Source organism: Trichosurus vulpecula, chromosome 2 (genome assembly GCF_011100635.1).
Source record: "Trichosurus vulpecula isolate mTriVul1 chromosome 2, mTriVul1.pri, whole genome shotgun sequence".
NCBI lineage: Eukaryota > Metazoa > Chordata > Mammalia > Diprotodontia > Phalangeridae > Trichosurus > Trichosurus vulpecula.
Genome location: NC_050574.1, coordinates 132,359,325 through 132,375,316, shown reverse-complemented (window position 1 = coordinate 132,375,316; position 15,992 = coordinate 132,359,325). Strand labels below are relative to the sequence as shown.

Sequence of the window (15,992 nt, the reverse complement as noted above, 5' to 3'; positions counted from 1 at the left end):
TAGATTTTTCTGCTATATAGTCCCATCTTTAAAGAAAGAATCTGCCATTCCAGCTCTTCCTCCTCACATATTTGCTTTTGTTGTCATGCTTCATATCTTGGCATGGCAGCACTGTCATGGTGTTTACTAGAGAAAAAAGAAACTATACATGTATACAAGTGTGTATATATGTATATATACATATATATGTATATATACATATGTACATATATATACATATATATGAATCTGTTTTATTCCATGTTAAAGCTGGACAATGTAATGTGTAATGACATATTCAAAGTCTGGCTGACAAAAGGAATTAGCCGAAGCCCTTCCTCATTAGGCCCTAATAAAATTAGCATTCTCTTCATGTCATCTCCTACAACAAAAGACATGAAATGCCTGCCACTGAATTTCTAAAGATATCTTGACAATTCATATGGAAAATTGTTTCACAGGAAGATGGTTTCATGGTGAGATGGAGTCCTTCTCTACTTAACAGCTTCAGTAGTGGTATCAAACCCAAAGAAAAATGGAGCCATTCATCCAGACATAAGGATCCCTTTGGGCTGCGCGTGGCCTTAGTTTCAAAACCTATTGTTATATATTTTTATTTATTTTATTAAATATTTCCCAATTACATTTTAATCTGGTTCAGTCTCATGTGTGACACCTCTGTGCTATAGGGTAAAGGTCAACCTGCCTGAATTTCAGCTTTGGGGCATAATATAAGCACTTGTCTACTTCTCGAGTATTCATCAGATACTTAGTATATGCCTAATACTGTACTAGGTACTGTGAGATAAATAAAACTATGATTCCTTCTGGGGAATATGCATTATTAAAGAATCAAAAATTCTAAGGAGTTAGAATAAAGTGTCTATTGCCTTCTGTGTAGCATTGAATTGTGTTCCAACACTCTGATGTGTGAGGAATATATTTACCCACTTCTGATCACATAGTTTCCTGCCCAGGCACAGAACTCACTGGTGGTTCCATAGGATATGGCTAGGGAGACTATTCAGCAAGAGAAAGGGAACATAACTACCTGTTATCACCTCCTACTTAGTGAATTGAAAAGGGTTCCATGAATTCTGTTGAGCTAGGGCCAGCCTTTCCATGAAGATGCTGAGCAACTCTGTCCTAGAACCAGCAACAAAATGAATTTATCTAAAGCAGGGCCTCTCTGCCTCATTTTACTTTTAGAGATTGAAACATTTCCATCAAGAATCTCTTTTGGGAGAAATGTGGAATTATTGTTTTGTTTCTGTATCTCAAATATTTGAAACCTAGACAATTTTATGTGTCAGGGATATGAAGTGACTCAAGTATCATAGTGAGCATGGACAAGGACTAGGAATGTGCCTAAATAAACTCAGTGAGAAATAAGGTATTTGTTTCATTCCCCTCAATGCTCATACCATGTGCCCCCTCAGCATTCCAGAGTGCAGCTCAGTATGTATGTGTGTGGTGGGAATGAAAGCGGGAGGAGGTGTCAAAATACAGATGCTGGCCATATGGTGCTAATTTTATTTGCAAACAATATTTAGAATTTAAAGAATAAAGACCACACTCCTTTTTTAACTCTTTTGTTCTAATAGGTACAACTTAATTAAAAGACACACTTGTCTGTCTGTCTTTCCAGTACTAAAGCTATCTACTGTCTTGTATCATTTTTGCCCATTTCTCCCAGAAGCTGTCTTCAGAGTGGAAACCTGAGATCAGACTCCCCTCAGGCAGCGACCATGTCATGCTCAAAGCCCTGGAATGGAATGCGGAGTACGAGGTCTTTGTGGTGGCTGAGAACCAGCAGGGGAAATCCAAGGCAGCCCATTTTGTATTTAGAACCTCTGCCCAGCCCACAGCTATCCCAGGTATAAAACAACCACTGCTTCTCTTTTTGACCTGCTTTGAATTAATGCAAAAGTGCTGCATCCCCTAATGTGCCTGAAAAAACCCTGACAACTTGCTTGCTTAAAGCCATTCTCATAATTGGTTGCCCATGCAAAGCTTAGTTTTGCCTTGTACATAGCTATGTAATAAATACATTGAGTGCCCTCCAGATAAGCTTGTCCAGGCATCCTGGGGAGAACGGTTTCATCCTGAGTAGAAGGATTGACTTCAGTCTCACTGCTCAATCTGATGCAAAGTCAATCAACAAATATTCATTAAATACCTACTCTGTTAGGCACCATGCTAGGCACTAGGGATAGAAACTTGAAATAATACAAAATCCTTGCATCCAAGGATTTTATAATGAAATAACCCCGGAGACTTTTCAAATGAGGAAAAACCATAGTTCGTTGTAGGCTTGAAAGTCAATAAAGGTTGGATCCTTTATGAAAATCAGGTCAGAAGAAGCACAGTCATGTGCCATCTGATGTTCTATCCCAGGAGCACATGTCTGTTTTCAGGAATTATTTGATACTTCCTTTTCCTGCACAATCTTGATCAAAATGCTACTTATTAAAATTCCCTCTGCCATGGTTGTTTATGTAGGGAGTAAAAAGATAAAATTGAACTATTGGAAACAGAGCAAAGAGTAAGACATTTGCATCACAAAACACCGGCAATTCAAAATAATTAAATCAGGTCTGATATATTCGGGTGGAAGCGCTTCTCCCAGGAGACCGTGTTTGGCTTTGTAGACCTGACAGACCTATCTCCAGGAAGCCAGAAACAAGCCTAAACAGAGAAGTAGAGTAGTTATGATCTCTGGCCCAGCTACCCTTTTTATTTTTTTTTCAGGCAGCCAAACGCTGTCCCTTTGACCAAACTCCCACAGAACAGAAAGGCTATTTCAGAAATCACTTAAGTCATTCACTGATCATGCAAATACAAAAGGGAGGCAGATGAGAGGGATACAGGACAAGGCAGAGGGCTTCCAGCAAGGTCCCTGCCTGGTTTCCCTTATGCAAGAGCAAATCGATCTTTCTCTTTGTAGAAATCTGATCCTTCTGTCTTCCTTGCCCTGTCCATGGTGCTTACCGAGGCAGTTGGCCTGGTTGGTTTGACTCCCCCTCTTGGAGAGAGGAGGACTAGTTGAAATCTGGGCAGCCTGAGGTAAGAGGCTCCTCCTGGGTAAATGGAGCTCTGGTCAGGCAGATTCAACAGCTGGGCAAGTGTTTCCTACAGATGGCTTGTGGCATGAATGTGTGTGTCAGGAGAATGTGTGCGGACGTCCACTGTATATGTATTGCCTTTACCTCTACCCAGACAAGAGGGCTCACATAAGCACAAAAGGGTGGTAACAATTCTTCAGACTGTGCTAAGATAACCAGACTCTGACTTGTCACAAGGGCATACTTTAGCCTAGCTTCCTTATTGCCTGCTTGTTACAGTTTCCAAGAAAATTGCATGGGACAGTGAGCAGAGTCTGATCCTGCCTTTCATTTAGTCCTTTCTCTCTCTGTGATTCCTTTGTTGATCTCTCCTTGAAATCAGTAGCTTGGGACGAGTGTCTGGAAGTTTTAGTCATGCTGAAGCTATGTTCTGCCTGGACTTTTGCTCGGCATTTGGGGTAGTCAGAATGGTGAAACTCTGTGGAGATATCAAAAGCCAAAACTGACAAGAGAAAGGCATATTTCTCTGTGAGAGACATTGCCAGAGGGCAGAATCTTCCCTGACACTAGTAAAATTGGCGTGCTGGAAGACTGCTTTGGTGTCTAGTGTCAGCTCTGGGGATGTAGAGAAGCTTTGGGTTCTATCAAAACCAGGGTGCCCAGAGAAATGAGAAGATCTCCCAGTCAAGACCTAAGACAAAGTCAGTAGCTTTCCTCATTGTGTGTTTCATGTTGAGGTGGACTCTAAAGATGGCAAGTTCTTACTGTGCTGAGCTCAACCCTCTTAGGCCTTGGATGATGTCATAGGGATCCATTTCTCAACTAAATCATCTGATAATCTCCCTCTCCAGCTTTAGGAGGACCCTTAATGAAACTTAGCTCCTGGATTCGAGTTTTCTGGCAGCCCTTTTGCTTTGGGGTATGAGAATGACAACTGAAACATTTACAGGAGTTCTAGGGTTCACCTGGATTAGATTTAATAATCTCAGATGAGGTTCACAGTTCTAGAGTCTCCCAGAGTACTTGTTGGTTGCAGTAGGAAGAGTTGATTTTCAGGTAAAACAGCACCATATCTGTACCTGTATTTCGTGATGACATGCAATGCAAAACTCAAAATGCATCTCTACCTGAATCAGCCACATGGAGGTGGAAAGTATTAAGTACAGGCTATGACTATGAGCCTCTTGGTAGTTGCACTGTCTGTATCTAAGGCCTTTAACTTCATAAAACATAACACTGCCCTTGAAAGTACCAGCTGACCACATTCTTACATTTTACATTTGGAGCCTTCTGTTTCATCATTTTAATTTCATTTGCTCGCTGACTCCTAAACCCTCAAATTAACCCTGCTGTGCTGCTTCCGGCATTGCTGAGCTTCTGAACTGGCCTTTTGTTGTGGTTACTGCACTGAACTCTTCTCTAACCTTTGTCATTTTAATTTACTAAGTTATATTAACCTTTAATTCTTATGTTTTCTATATTTGACCTAATTTTTTTTCTTTTTTATCTATTTTTTCTCTTTCTGTCTCTGCCCTCTCTCCTCCTCCTCCTTCCCTCTTCCCTTCCTGTGTCTGTCGTCATACATGTCACCCTGGACGTCACTGGACATCCCCACTGCCACATGCACCAACATTTGTTTTCAAACAACCACATCCCCCTGGGGAATCATTGTTTGACACCTGCAGCAACCTTGGGAGGCTCCTCAGCCTCGTATACCTTTGTCTCATTACTTCTCTCGGCAGTGACTCTTCTTTTGCTCTGTTAGAAACTTGGGGTGGGAGTGGGGGGCAGGTGGGGAATCCAATTTGCTTAAAAGCTCAATTCCTACCAAGGCATGAAAATGGATAATACCCTCTTTGGAAGACCATGTCAGCACAGCACCCACAACAAACACAAACAAGCATTCTGTTTGGAAGATGAAGGTTTTGCAATGAGGAAAAAGGTTTATGTCCAAGAATTTTACCATTAATAGATTATTTTGCGTTACTTATAATGAATCTTCCCCTTGTTAACATATGTAAAGAAAAATCCATCATTAACCCTTTCAAAAAGGAATCATATGAAAGTACAATATTTAAAACCACTTTATGCTGGTCTATATAAATTTTTGCATTATCTGTTAGTGATTCAATATTTTTCTCACACAAACAAATAATGTTGCAAAGAGAGTTTTCTAAGGTCTTCCTAAAACTTGCAACAGACTTTTTTTGAACCACCACAGCTTCCCTTCTTGATTCTGATGTGATCCCTAGTTGGCTTTGCGTTTCTTTAAGTGCCAGTGATAAGAAAACAGGCCTCTGGGGTTCACCTGAGCATCCTGCTAACTTTAAGAGCTAAATTAAATCATCTCTCTGCCCATGCAGCAAAGATTGGATTGTATTGGCCAGACGTGGAAGAGAGCTCATGAAACACTCTGAGAAGCTCCCCAGGCCTGGGGTCTAGAACTAAGACTACAGACAGGGCCCCAACTGTGATATCCTCACAGAAGTTTTGTGAAGTGTTTGCCTAATGCTCTGGGTGACTCTCCCCCACTGCACATGACAGATTATCAGAGAGCAGCAGTGTTTGGGGGGCTATTGTCCATCAGTGATTCATGGCTTTCAATGCAGGCTTCCATCTCCCAGGCTAGAGACAGCTGTTCTAACCAGACAGTGAGGCACCCCACTCCCCTAAGTGAGGTAGAGAACCAGGAGGAACCCTGACTCCAAGACCCCTCAGCCCAAGTGTGATTATTACCTAAAAACAGATTAGTTGCCAGCCAGCCTTTCCTGAGCAACCCCATGCTATTCAAGCTGCCTTTAAGCAGAGCTACTCGAGTGAGTTTTCTTGTTTCGTTCTGGTTTTTTTTTTTTTTATTTCTAATGTTCTCTCACAGAGTAGTATCCCAGGAAATGTGTCTACCTTGGCCCTTCCTCCTGCTGGGAAGTGTGCTTTCTCCCAACACCCTGGGGAGAAGGCAAGGGACAGGGCAAGCGTTGCTTGTTGTGTTAAACTGTAGAAATGAACCCCTGAAATGGAGGCTTGTTCAGTATTCTCAGCACTTCTGATTAATAAAATTCACCCCAGTGTGGCCAAACCTCCATGTGTTTGTTCAGCTCATCTCTAAACATCTCCATGTGAGAACACGGATTATTCAGAGTGCAGACAGACTTGCAGACAGAAATATAAAAAGATAGCAGGACTACAGTCAAGGGTGTGTTGGAGCTAGCTTATACCAACTAGCAAGACAAGAGCTGATTGTTAAATTTTCCGTGTGAGCATCTACACATCAGAAATCAGCAAGTGCTATAAAACAAGGCTTGATTTATTGTTTTGTTGATTGTCCAGACTTAACAAAGTCATAGAGAAAATGTTAAAAATGAAGATTAAACTTTACAAGTATGTCTTGATTTGGGACAACTGCTTATTAAACATTTACCAGCACACCTCTGTCTATTTGCAGTACAAATTCGTGTTTGTAGAAACAGATGTGCACATGAAAGCGCTCGCACACCAGTTACTGCTAGGCCACCCCTACTCATGGGTGCTGTTTGCAAACATGTGCTGGCACATGCCCACTATCCCTTCAGACAGTTAGGAGCTGATTATTCCACATGGATTTCATTATGTTGTAGGCCAACAACAAACCTAAAACCATCTGAGCAGGCCATCTCCATAGATGCACATACTGAATCTTGTGGGTGAGCAATAGTTGCACACAATCCAGAGATACCTTCCAGGAGGGAGTCATTCCTTCTATTTTGAGCATGGAGGGAGATGTTCATCTCAAAACCAGTTGACGGCTTGGCTGTGGGAGTTATGTATGGACCTGTTTCTCCAAGTACCTCTGATGGTAGAGATCCTTTGGTTCATTTAAGTAATTTAAGTGTTGGGAGGAGAATTTAGCTCCCATTGCTGCAGTCTCTCACCCCCCAACCTCCAGCTCCTCAGGATTCCCTTGGAGCCAGGCAGAACCTTGTTGGAAATGACTTCAGGGTCAAGCCTGTAAGCCTATTCAAACCAGCATGTGTAATCTCACTGGAACCCTCTACCAGAAGCTGTCGTCATTAGAGCACATTCAGCAGGTCCCTCCAGCACACATACCCCCTTGGTGAAGGCTCTAGCTTCCCCATGCTAGCACACCTGCCACCCCCTTGCAAGGAGTCCTCCAGACCACTGTCTACCAGGGAGCACTATAGAAATGGGTGCTTTCCTTCTGGCTATGCAGCCCCTGCCTTTGCTTTCTGTAGCAGGGCTGAATACACTGAGCAAACCCCAGGCCCCCAATGCTCACTCTTGGAATATTTATACAGCAGGTTTGGATCATGTTTTACTACTAACAAGAAATGCTAATGTCGATGTGTAGATAATCAGTGAGGCCTTTATAAAGTTTAAACCTTTGCATTATTAAAAAGAAATAACAATTCATGTGAACTGCCCAGTGTGTTCTGAGTTTATTTTGAAGCTGTGTCTTCTAGGGAGTTTCATTAATTCCCTGGTCCTCTTCATGTATAACTGGATTCCTAGATCACTGGATAATACCAAGATTGTTGTTTAAATGGAACCTTATCTGTAACCTGGGTGAAGCTCTGGCCAAAGGGACAGCCAATAAAAATACTGTCGTTAATGGCTAGTGTGGACCAATGGCTTCCTAGGCCTCTTCTAGTTTCTGATGGGAAAGATTTTTTTTGAATGCCTTTGCAACATTGGGAAGATGTCAGAGCAAAAGCTCCTGGCAACCTAGAAGACCAAATTTCAAAACTTCTTAGACCATTTTCCCCACCATGATGGAAGCCTAACAGAGTGACATTTCTTAGAGGGAAATCTGAGATGGCAAACCCACCCCTCTTCCCCACCACTGCTACTGACCCCTCCATTCTAGCCCTGTAGGACAGTTAGTATGATTTCCATTGGAAGGCCCAAGGGAAAGTAGCCAAAGTAGCAGAAGGAATTTATAATGGAGCCAAAACAGGAACTCCCAGGTTCCAGGCTTTTGGCTGAAGTCATTCTGCCTGTGCTGAGTGTGGCTGGATCTGTGGTTCATAGTCCTACACCCAGCTGCTAGCAGTTATACTGCTTGCCTAACGTTCCAAACCTACTAGTACCCTAACTCTAAGGAAGGAGTAATAAGTTCAGTCAATGTACCTTCAGGTCCCATTTTAAAACCCTGATGACTAAGAGAAGTAAGTGAGGACACATGCCTTTCTGAATTAATTTGGAGGAGGAAAACACTGGCTTCCTCTAGGCAACAACCTGTGGAGGATAGGGAGTCCTGGGCCATGCAATCCTGACTATGGAGTACAATTCTAAACTCTCCAATTAGCAGGGAATTCATAAAAGGAAGGGTTCTTTAGATTCCCCTAATACTTAGATAGAACTCACAGAAGTTCATGAAGTTAGACTTGGAAGGGGAGACCACAGGTAGATGGGTCTAGTATTTTTGTCCCTTTGTAAGATCTTACACAGGACAAGCTTTCTTCTACCTAGTATTCATTGACTCAACATCCTCCTGAGATCCTGAACATCAGGTGTTTCATCTGTAGCCTGTTGCCTTCTATACCTAGATCTCATTGCCAGACCTTCACAAGTGCTTTCTCTCTCCAGCTGGAGGAGCTTAGCACCTCCTTTAAAATACCAGACTTGCTACACTCAATTCAAGTGGCATCTTCTCTCTTAACAGTCTGTACCCCTGATCCATCTGTGTCCAGTTCTGTCTCTATGTGGGCCACACTTCAGAAAAAGAACAGTTCTCATTAAGAGGAGCACATATCTGAGGGTTGAGCTTCATGCCGTAGAAACAATCACTCTTCATCATAGCATACTTTTAGAGGACAGGAGAGGTCACCAACCCTCACCTTGGGCCCCAGCCTCAGGCCCCAGAGAGCAGAAAAGATCTACAGGCAGTGTCATAAACCCTTTAGGACTTGGAAAACAATTGGCAGAGACAGAACTTTTGGAACGAATCGGTCAATCAACAAAAAAATTATTAAGCACCTACTATGTGCCAGGCACTGAGCTAAGCACTGCAGATACAAAGAGAGGCAAAAGACAGGCCTTGCCTTCAAGGAGCTTACAATCTAATGGAGAGGACAATATGTAAACAAATATATACAAAGCAAGGTATACACAAGATAAATAGGAGTTAAGAGGGGAGGCACCAGAATTAAAAGGGGCAGGGATAGGCTTTTCTGGAGAATGTAAGATTTTGGTCGGAGAAGTCAGTAGGCAAATCTGAGCGGGGAGGACATTCCTGGCACAGGGGACAGCCAGAGAAAATGAGAGATAGAGTACCATGGAGCCAGGAGACCTGTATCACTGGATGAAAGAGTACATGGCAGGGAGAAAGGTGAAGGAAGACTAGAAATGTAGGGCTAGGTTTTAAAAGGGCTTTGAACACCAGGCAGCATTTTGTAATTTATCCTGGAGGCAATACAGACTCATTGGAATTTATTGAGTAAGGGGTGACATGATTGGATTTGGGCTTTAGGAAAATCACTCTAATGGCTAAATAGAGACTAGATTAGAGAGGGGAGAGGTATGACATAGGCAGACCCACCAGCAGGCTGTTGCAATAGTCAAGGTGCAAGGTGATGAAGGCCTGCACCAGAGTGAGTGGGGGCAGTGGCAGAGAAGAGAAGGGGGCATATTTGAGAGATGTTTCAAAGGCAAAATCATCGGGTCTTTGCAACAGATTGGGTATAGCATGGGAGAATAAGAGATGGTGAAGGGTCCAGGATAACTCCTGGGGATGATGGGGTGGGGGAAGGCAATCTGTTGGAGATGAGATGATGAGATGGGATCACTTGAACAAAAGAGGGATTAGCCTTGGTAAGGAGTAAGACTACCTCATTATGTGAGTCATGGGTGAAAGAGGAGATAGTGGCAGAAGGCCTCTGAGTAATAGGAGATGAGAAAGAGGGGAGAAGAGGGAGCTCATGGCAAATGACCTCAGTGTTTTTTTGGTAAAATATAAGGCAAGATCCTTGGCAGAGCAGTCCAGGGGAGAGGGAGCCACAGGATCTCAGCTGAGAGGGCCAGAGGAAAGGAAGCCAGAGGAGGTTTGAAGAGGGATGGAAAGGTTTGGAAGAGCCACTGTGGGGAGTGGGATAGTTAGTTGATAGGGTGAGTATAGTTAGGATTGCCTAGCATCAGTGAAGGCCCATTTGAGGTTGTGTACCATAACTTTGTAGTGGACCCAGTCAGAATGGTTTTGTGATCTTCTCCATCTCTATTCAGCAGCACATGTGAAGGAGGAGAGGCAGAGAATGGTGGGAATAACCCAAGGCTGAAGCTCGGCAGGGCATAATCAGTGATTTGATAAGTGGGCTGGGATTTAAGAGAAGAAGAGAGTATGGAATTGAATTGGTTCACCAAGGGGTCAAGATGTAGAAAATAAGAGCAATTGGCTGATGCAGGAGAGATGGCCTGGGAGAGAATTGAAGGCTTAAGGGATTGGAGGTCACAATGTGGATGAAGAGTAGGGTTTTGTAAAGGAAAGCAAAAGGAGAAGCAAAAAGCCAATAGATTATGGTTGGATAAGGGGATTTCAGAATTCTTGGATGTGGAGGTGTTACATTTGTAGGTGATAGCAAGATCAAAGGTATGACCATGTTTGTGTGTGGTTGAGGTAGGTTGGAGGAGTGCCTAGGGTGTTTGAGGGATATTTTATATATACTGAAGTCCCTGGTATGAGGACAGTAGTTAGGGAAGAGAAAAAAATTGGAATTATGTACTGAACTCATGGAGGAAGGAAGAGGAGTTATAGGAGGGTCTGTTGATAACAATTAGCAGAAATTTTATAGCTTTTTTATTTAATATTGAAAGGCAGTATAGCGTAGTGAATAGAGAGTTGTCCTCAAAGCCAGGAAGACCCAGGTTCAAGTCCTGCCCCTTATACATACTGGCTGTATGGCCCTAGACAAGTCTTAAGCTCTCAGTGCTCTCATGGGCCAGAGGTATCTAACATAGGTCAGCAAGACTCTCTAGTTTGACCTAACCAGATTAATATGTAATTAGAAAATATTTAACAAAATAAATAAACATATAATAAAATATAGATAGCATTAAAATTTAAATCTAAGTCAATATGCAGGTTTCAGGGATCCTTAAGTTTGGTTTAGTGGCCCCTGTTTCTATTTGAGTTTGGTATCACTGCTCTAGATCATAAGCTACAGAGAAGGTGCTGACCTGCATTGGTAGCATTTTCTCATCCAAGAGAGCCTTATAATTAGTAAAATCACAAGTCCTGTCCTTATCTCTTTCCCAGTATCAACAGGGAAATTCCTTTCCAAGTAGCCATTATATCAGAGACTGATCTCAGGGGGCCATTATACATGGGATGTGAACAGCATTTAGTGTTTCAGAATATAACTTTTCAAATAATCTCTTTTCAAAGCTACACTACCCAGTTAAAACCATGTTAATTTTTGAGCTTTAGAACTGGTGGTTGGTACAAGCAAATGCAGAAAATAGACCTCCTCTCCTTACCTCTCCAACAACTGCAAGAGGGGAAAAAAAGAGGGGAAAAAATTTACACCAACCCCTCACCTTCCAAAGTAGCTTATATTTGTCTTCCGCGATAAATAATGTCTGTATTGGTGTCTGGCATCTGGGGCTGATGTCTGAGCTGGGTGTTTGGCATTAACAACAGCCATTCACTTAGAGCTTGATGCCCTAAATGTGCCCTGCTCATGGAAAAATGACCCAAGCTCAGGGTGATTTGCACACACAGAGGACCATTCCAGGGCCCACCTAAGTGCCAGTGAGGTGGGTTACACACCTTCCTTCTCTTCAGCTTAGAGATAGAGTTGAGAATAAATGAGAAATAAGGACATAGAAGAAACAACTGCAAATATTCTTAGCTACCAAAAAGGTATCTTTAGCAGTAAGTGTTAAAGAGGGTGAAAAGCCAGGAATGTCCTCTTATCTGTAGCAGGAGTCATAAGGAATGTCAACAGTTGTACTCCTGGCCCTGTAAGCCCAGTGGATGAAGTGATCAGGACTGAATCCTGAAAGGGTCTTTAGCCTGTTTTTCTTTGGCATGTAAGGGGAAAGGGTGGGAGTGAGCATTGGGGGTGGGAGCATGAGGTGCTTAAGAACTAGGGTAGATAGGGAAGAGAAAAAACATCTGGAAGTAAAGAGAAAGGCAGGTTTCATTGTTGTGCCCAGCAGAAAGCCCAGTGACACCGGATATATTTCCAAAGACCACACACATTTGCCTACAGCTGTGAGGTTAAGAAGCAGGTTGTATCTGGAGGTTCCCTTGACCATGGAATCAGGTTTCTCACCAATATCTCTGAGAGATATTTCTAGGGAAATGGGCTTGTGGATCATATGCAAGCTAAATTTGGGGGCTGAGAGAAAATAATGTGACTGTCCCCAGATAAACCACTTGCAGAGTCAGAGTGGAGGAGTCTGCTGTGAACTGAATAGTCCCCACAGGAACTCTGACTACATTAAAAGGGGAAGATATATGGCCCCACCTCTGGTGCCAAGTACTATGGGCTACGTGTTCATTTCACTATCCTACGTGATAGATGGCTGGAACACTGCTGGGCATATTGGCACAGGTCTGAAGAGGTATAATGGGCTGGGGATGTTGATTGAGACAGGGGCCATGACAATATTTGCAGCTATTAGGCAGCTCCTGACCTGTCCCCTGCCTTACTCTCACCTCCAAGGAGTAGGCTTGACCTGGGCAGGTATCTTTAGATACGTGAAGGGATGTCAAATGGAAGAGGATTTTTAAAATGTGTTCTACTTGGCCCTGTGGGAAGAAATAAATAATGGGTGGCAGAGGGAGAGGCAGATTTCAATTTAATATCAAGAATTATAATTAGAGCTGTCCAAAAGTGAAATGAGCGCATTTAGGAGGTCATGGGTTCCCTACCATTCGAAATCGTCACACAAAGAATAGGTGTTATAGAGAGGATGGATTCCTTCAGACACCAGTTTGAATGGATATACTCTGAGTAAATTTCCAACTCATATTCTTTGAAGCTTTGGATCAGTGGGGAAAAGGAAGGGAAGTTTGTAGCCACAATCTTTCCAGAAAAAAAAAATTCCTCCTTAGAAAGTATTTTCTACTTCTCTGAATTCCATTGTCCTTTTCTACCATCACCATTTATTCAGAGTCAACTTTCCTTCCCTGATTGACTCCTTCCCCAAATAGGGTCAGGTTGAAATTGGGCATGATGGCAAGGCTTTCCCAGGTACCTGAAGTACTGACATTGTCAAAATGATGAATGTGAGGAAGTCAAGAGAGAGATGACCTCAGAGGTAAATGATGGGGATTTCTCTGATGACACCTAAGAGACCAAAGCCCCAAAGACTTTGGAATTCAATGCACCAATATTCATTAATACTTAATATATGCAAAGAAGCACCTGGCTAGGTATTGGGGACACAAAAGCAAAAACAAAAGTCCTGATCCTGAAAGTTTTCTTTCTACTGGAGTTTTTCTTTCTATACCATGTACAAAGATAAGCAAATATAAAACGTATATATGTATATATATATATATATATACATATATATATATATATATATATATATATATATATATATATATATATATATATATATATACTTCTCAAATGACATATTCCTGCCTCTGACACTGACTGTGTGACCCTCCCTGGGCAAGTCCCTCCACCTTCAAGGGCCCCAGTCACCTCTCTAATACTGTACGTTGCAGAGCAAGTATCAGTCTGCTTGGGAAGAGAAAGGGCTCCCTAGGTGCTCCCTACACTGATGAAGTTAATGGGTCTAGTCAAAAATAAAATAGAAGCATAATACAAAGTAATTTAAAGAGTTAACAACTGGGGCGATAAAAGACAGACTGTAGGAGATGGGATTTGATCTGTGCTTTTAAGGGATTACAAAGATGAGGAGGGAGATGAATGCCAAGTAGTGTGAAAGGCCTTTGGGAAGCAGACTCATTGGAGGTAAGCCTAGCCAAATCTAGGAGTGCCTGAGAATGAATGAGGTGTGTGAGTGAGGGTTCATCCACCTAGGCATGTATATTTTGTCTGATGGGGGCATGTGATTCCATCTGTGTGTGAGCATGTTCACTTTCACTGGAATCTGAGCCAAGCCAAGCCTGAGTTCACAAATGGTGAGTATTCACAGAACCCTCACTACCTCTCCCCCTGCCCCTCAAACCCTCAGAGCCTGAGACCTTGGAAACAATAGGGTGTGGAGAAGCTACTGCTACTGAATCCTATGGGCTTTTCCCAAACAGGAGAAGAAAGGAAAAATTATTGTGAGACCTAGTTATATCCATGGTATTGAATGGCACCCACAGGAAGAAGTCTTAAAGAAATGCCCTCGTGGTCTGAGCAGACTCCATCTTGTACACTCTATATACCCACAGGGTGAACAAGGGGATGCCTCAGAGATTAAGCCAACCAGCTCAATGTTATGCCCCCAGGCATGCAGTCTAGCCTAAGGCTACTGAACTGGGGTAGAATAAGGGCTGTGTCTGAAGGTTTATAGACAGAACAGCCCCTCTGGTTTTAACCAAAGATAACGGTGGGCAAAGCTGATAAGATTGGTTGGTGAAAACAGAACAAATGAGGAGATATGACTTTTGATCCAAGGTCTACTCCCAAATAGCTAGGCCCACTGAATCTGAGCCTTGCCCCTGCAAAATAAGGTCATGCTATTCTGACCTCCCTAACACCTGGTAAGAAGGAGGTCATGATGTCTAACTATGTAATACTTAATAGAGGACAAAGGTACCACTGGAAGTTGGTATCCTATATTTATCACATGGACCCTACCAGGACTGATTTTCAGGGTTGGGGGCATCTGGCTTTCACCATCCATTAACCATCAGCCATTATTTTTTTTCTTTTTCCACCTCTCGATTGGTCTTTCAAGCCAATGGCAGCCCCACCACAAGCCTGGGCACCGGTGCCATTGTGGGTATCCTCATTGTTATCTTTGTCCTCCTCTTGGTGGCTGTGGACATCACCTGCTACTTCCTGAATAAGTGTGGCTTGCTCATGTGTATTGCTGTCAACCTGTGTGGAAAAGCTGGCCCAGGAGCCAAAGGAAAAGACATGGAGGAAGGCAAAGCTGCATTCTCGTGAGTACCCACACCCACCCTGGCAGAGGGCTCTGACTTAACAAGGGCTTTCCTTCAACTGAGAATGGGTCATGCACCCTCTCCTGGCCTCAGCTTTCCCTCTGTGGAAAGTAGAGTGAATAAGGCCTGTTCCAGACCCATCTTGGAATGTTAAAATGGAAATGACCTTCCCCCTTTATCAGATGAGCAAACTGAGCCCCAGGGAAGTTAAGTGATGCCTAAGATCATACAGCTAGGACACGGCAGAGACTACCCTACTCTGAGCAAGAGGCATAAGGAGAAAAGATTGTAGAAAAACCAAGAGGAAAGAGGGTGTAGCCTTTGCCAGTCATGGCTATTTCGCACTTGTCAAGCAGCAGAAACTCCATGCTGCCCCTCCACCCAGAAAGTTAGAAAGATGCATTGGATTAGGCTGGGGGCAAAAAAAGAGGGAAATTGGGATCCCACTAGCCCATTTTCGTAATGTCTATCTAATTCAGCTAGCTAGGAGAGAAACTCAGTTCCCTCTAGCTTTAACAAGTCTCTGGATCAAAATCCTCTTACCCATGCCTAGTGCTGGGTGCCTTGGAATGTAACAGACACTCTCTCCGTACAGGAAGGATGAGTCCAAGGAGCCCATAGTAGAGGTGCGGACAGAAGAGGAGCGGACCCCAAACCATGATGGAGGGAAACATACAGAGCCAAATGAGACCACGCCACTGACAGAACCAGAGTATGTGGCCTGGGGACCTGGGGAACATGGGTGGGGTTTAGGGTTCCAATACAGGTAAACAAATATTCCTGATTTCCTGCTCTTCAGCCATCCCCAACAACAACTCCTAGGCACACTAGAAACAGCAATTCTCACTAGGCTGGAAGTTAAAACACTTTTAACTTCA

At 43.0% G+C, this 15,992-nt stretch overlaps 1 protein-coding gene across 1 annotated transcript in view; it reads left to right on the top strand.

Moving 5' to 3' along the window:
• Positions 1-15,992, top strand: part of NCAM1 (neural cell adhesion molecule 1) — a 111,148-nt gene that overhangs the window by 88,457 nt on the left and 6,699 nt on the right. Inside the window, exons 17-19 of the mRNA XM_036743947.1 lie at positions 1,676-1,856; positions 14,907-15,114; positions 15,710-15,826. Coding sequence (XP_036599842.1) covers positions 1,676-1,856; positions 14,907-15,114; positions 15,710-15,826 — 506 coding nt within the window. The remainder of the gene's footprint in view (positions 1-1,675; positions 1,857-14,906; positions 15,115-15,709; positions 15,827-15,992) is intronic.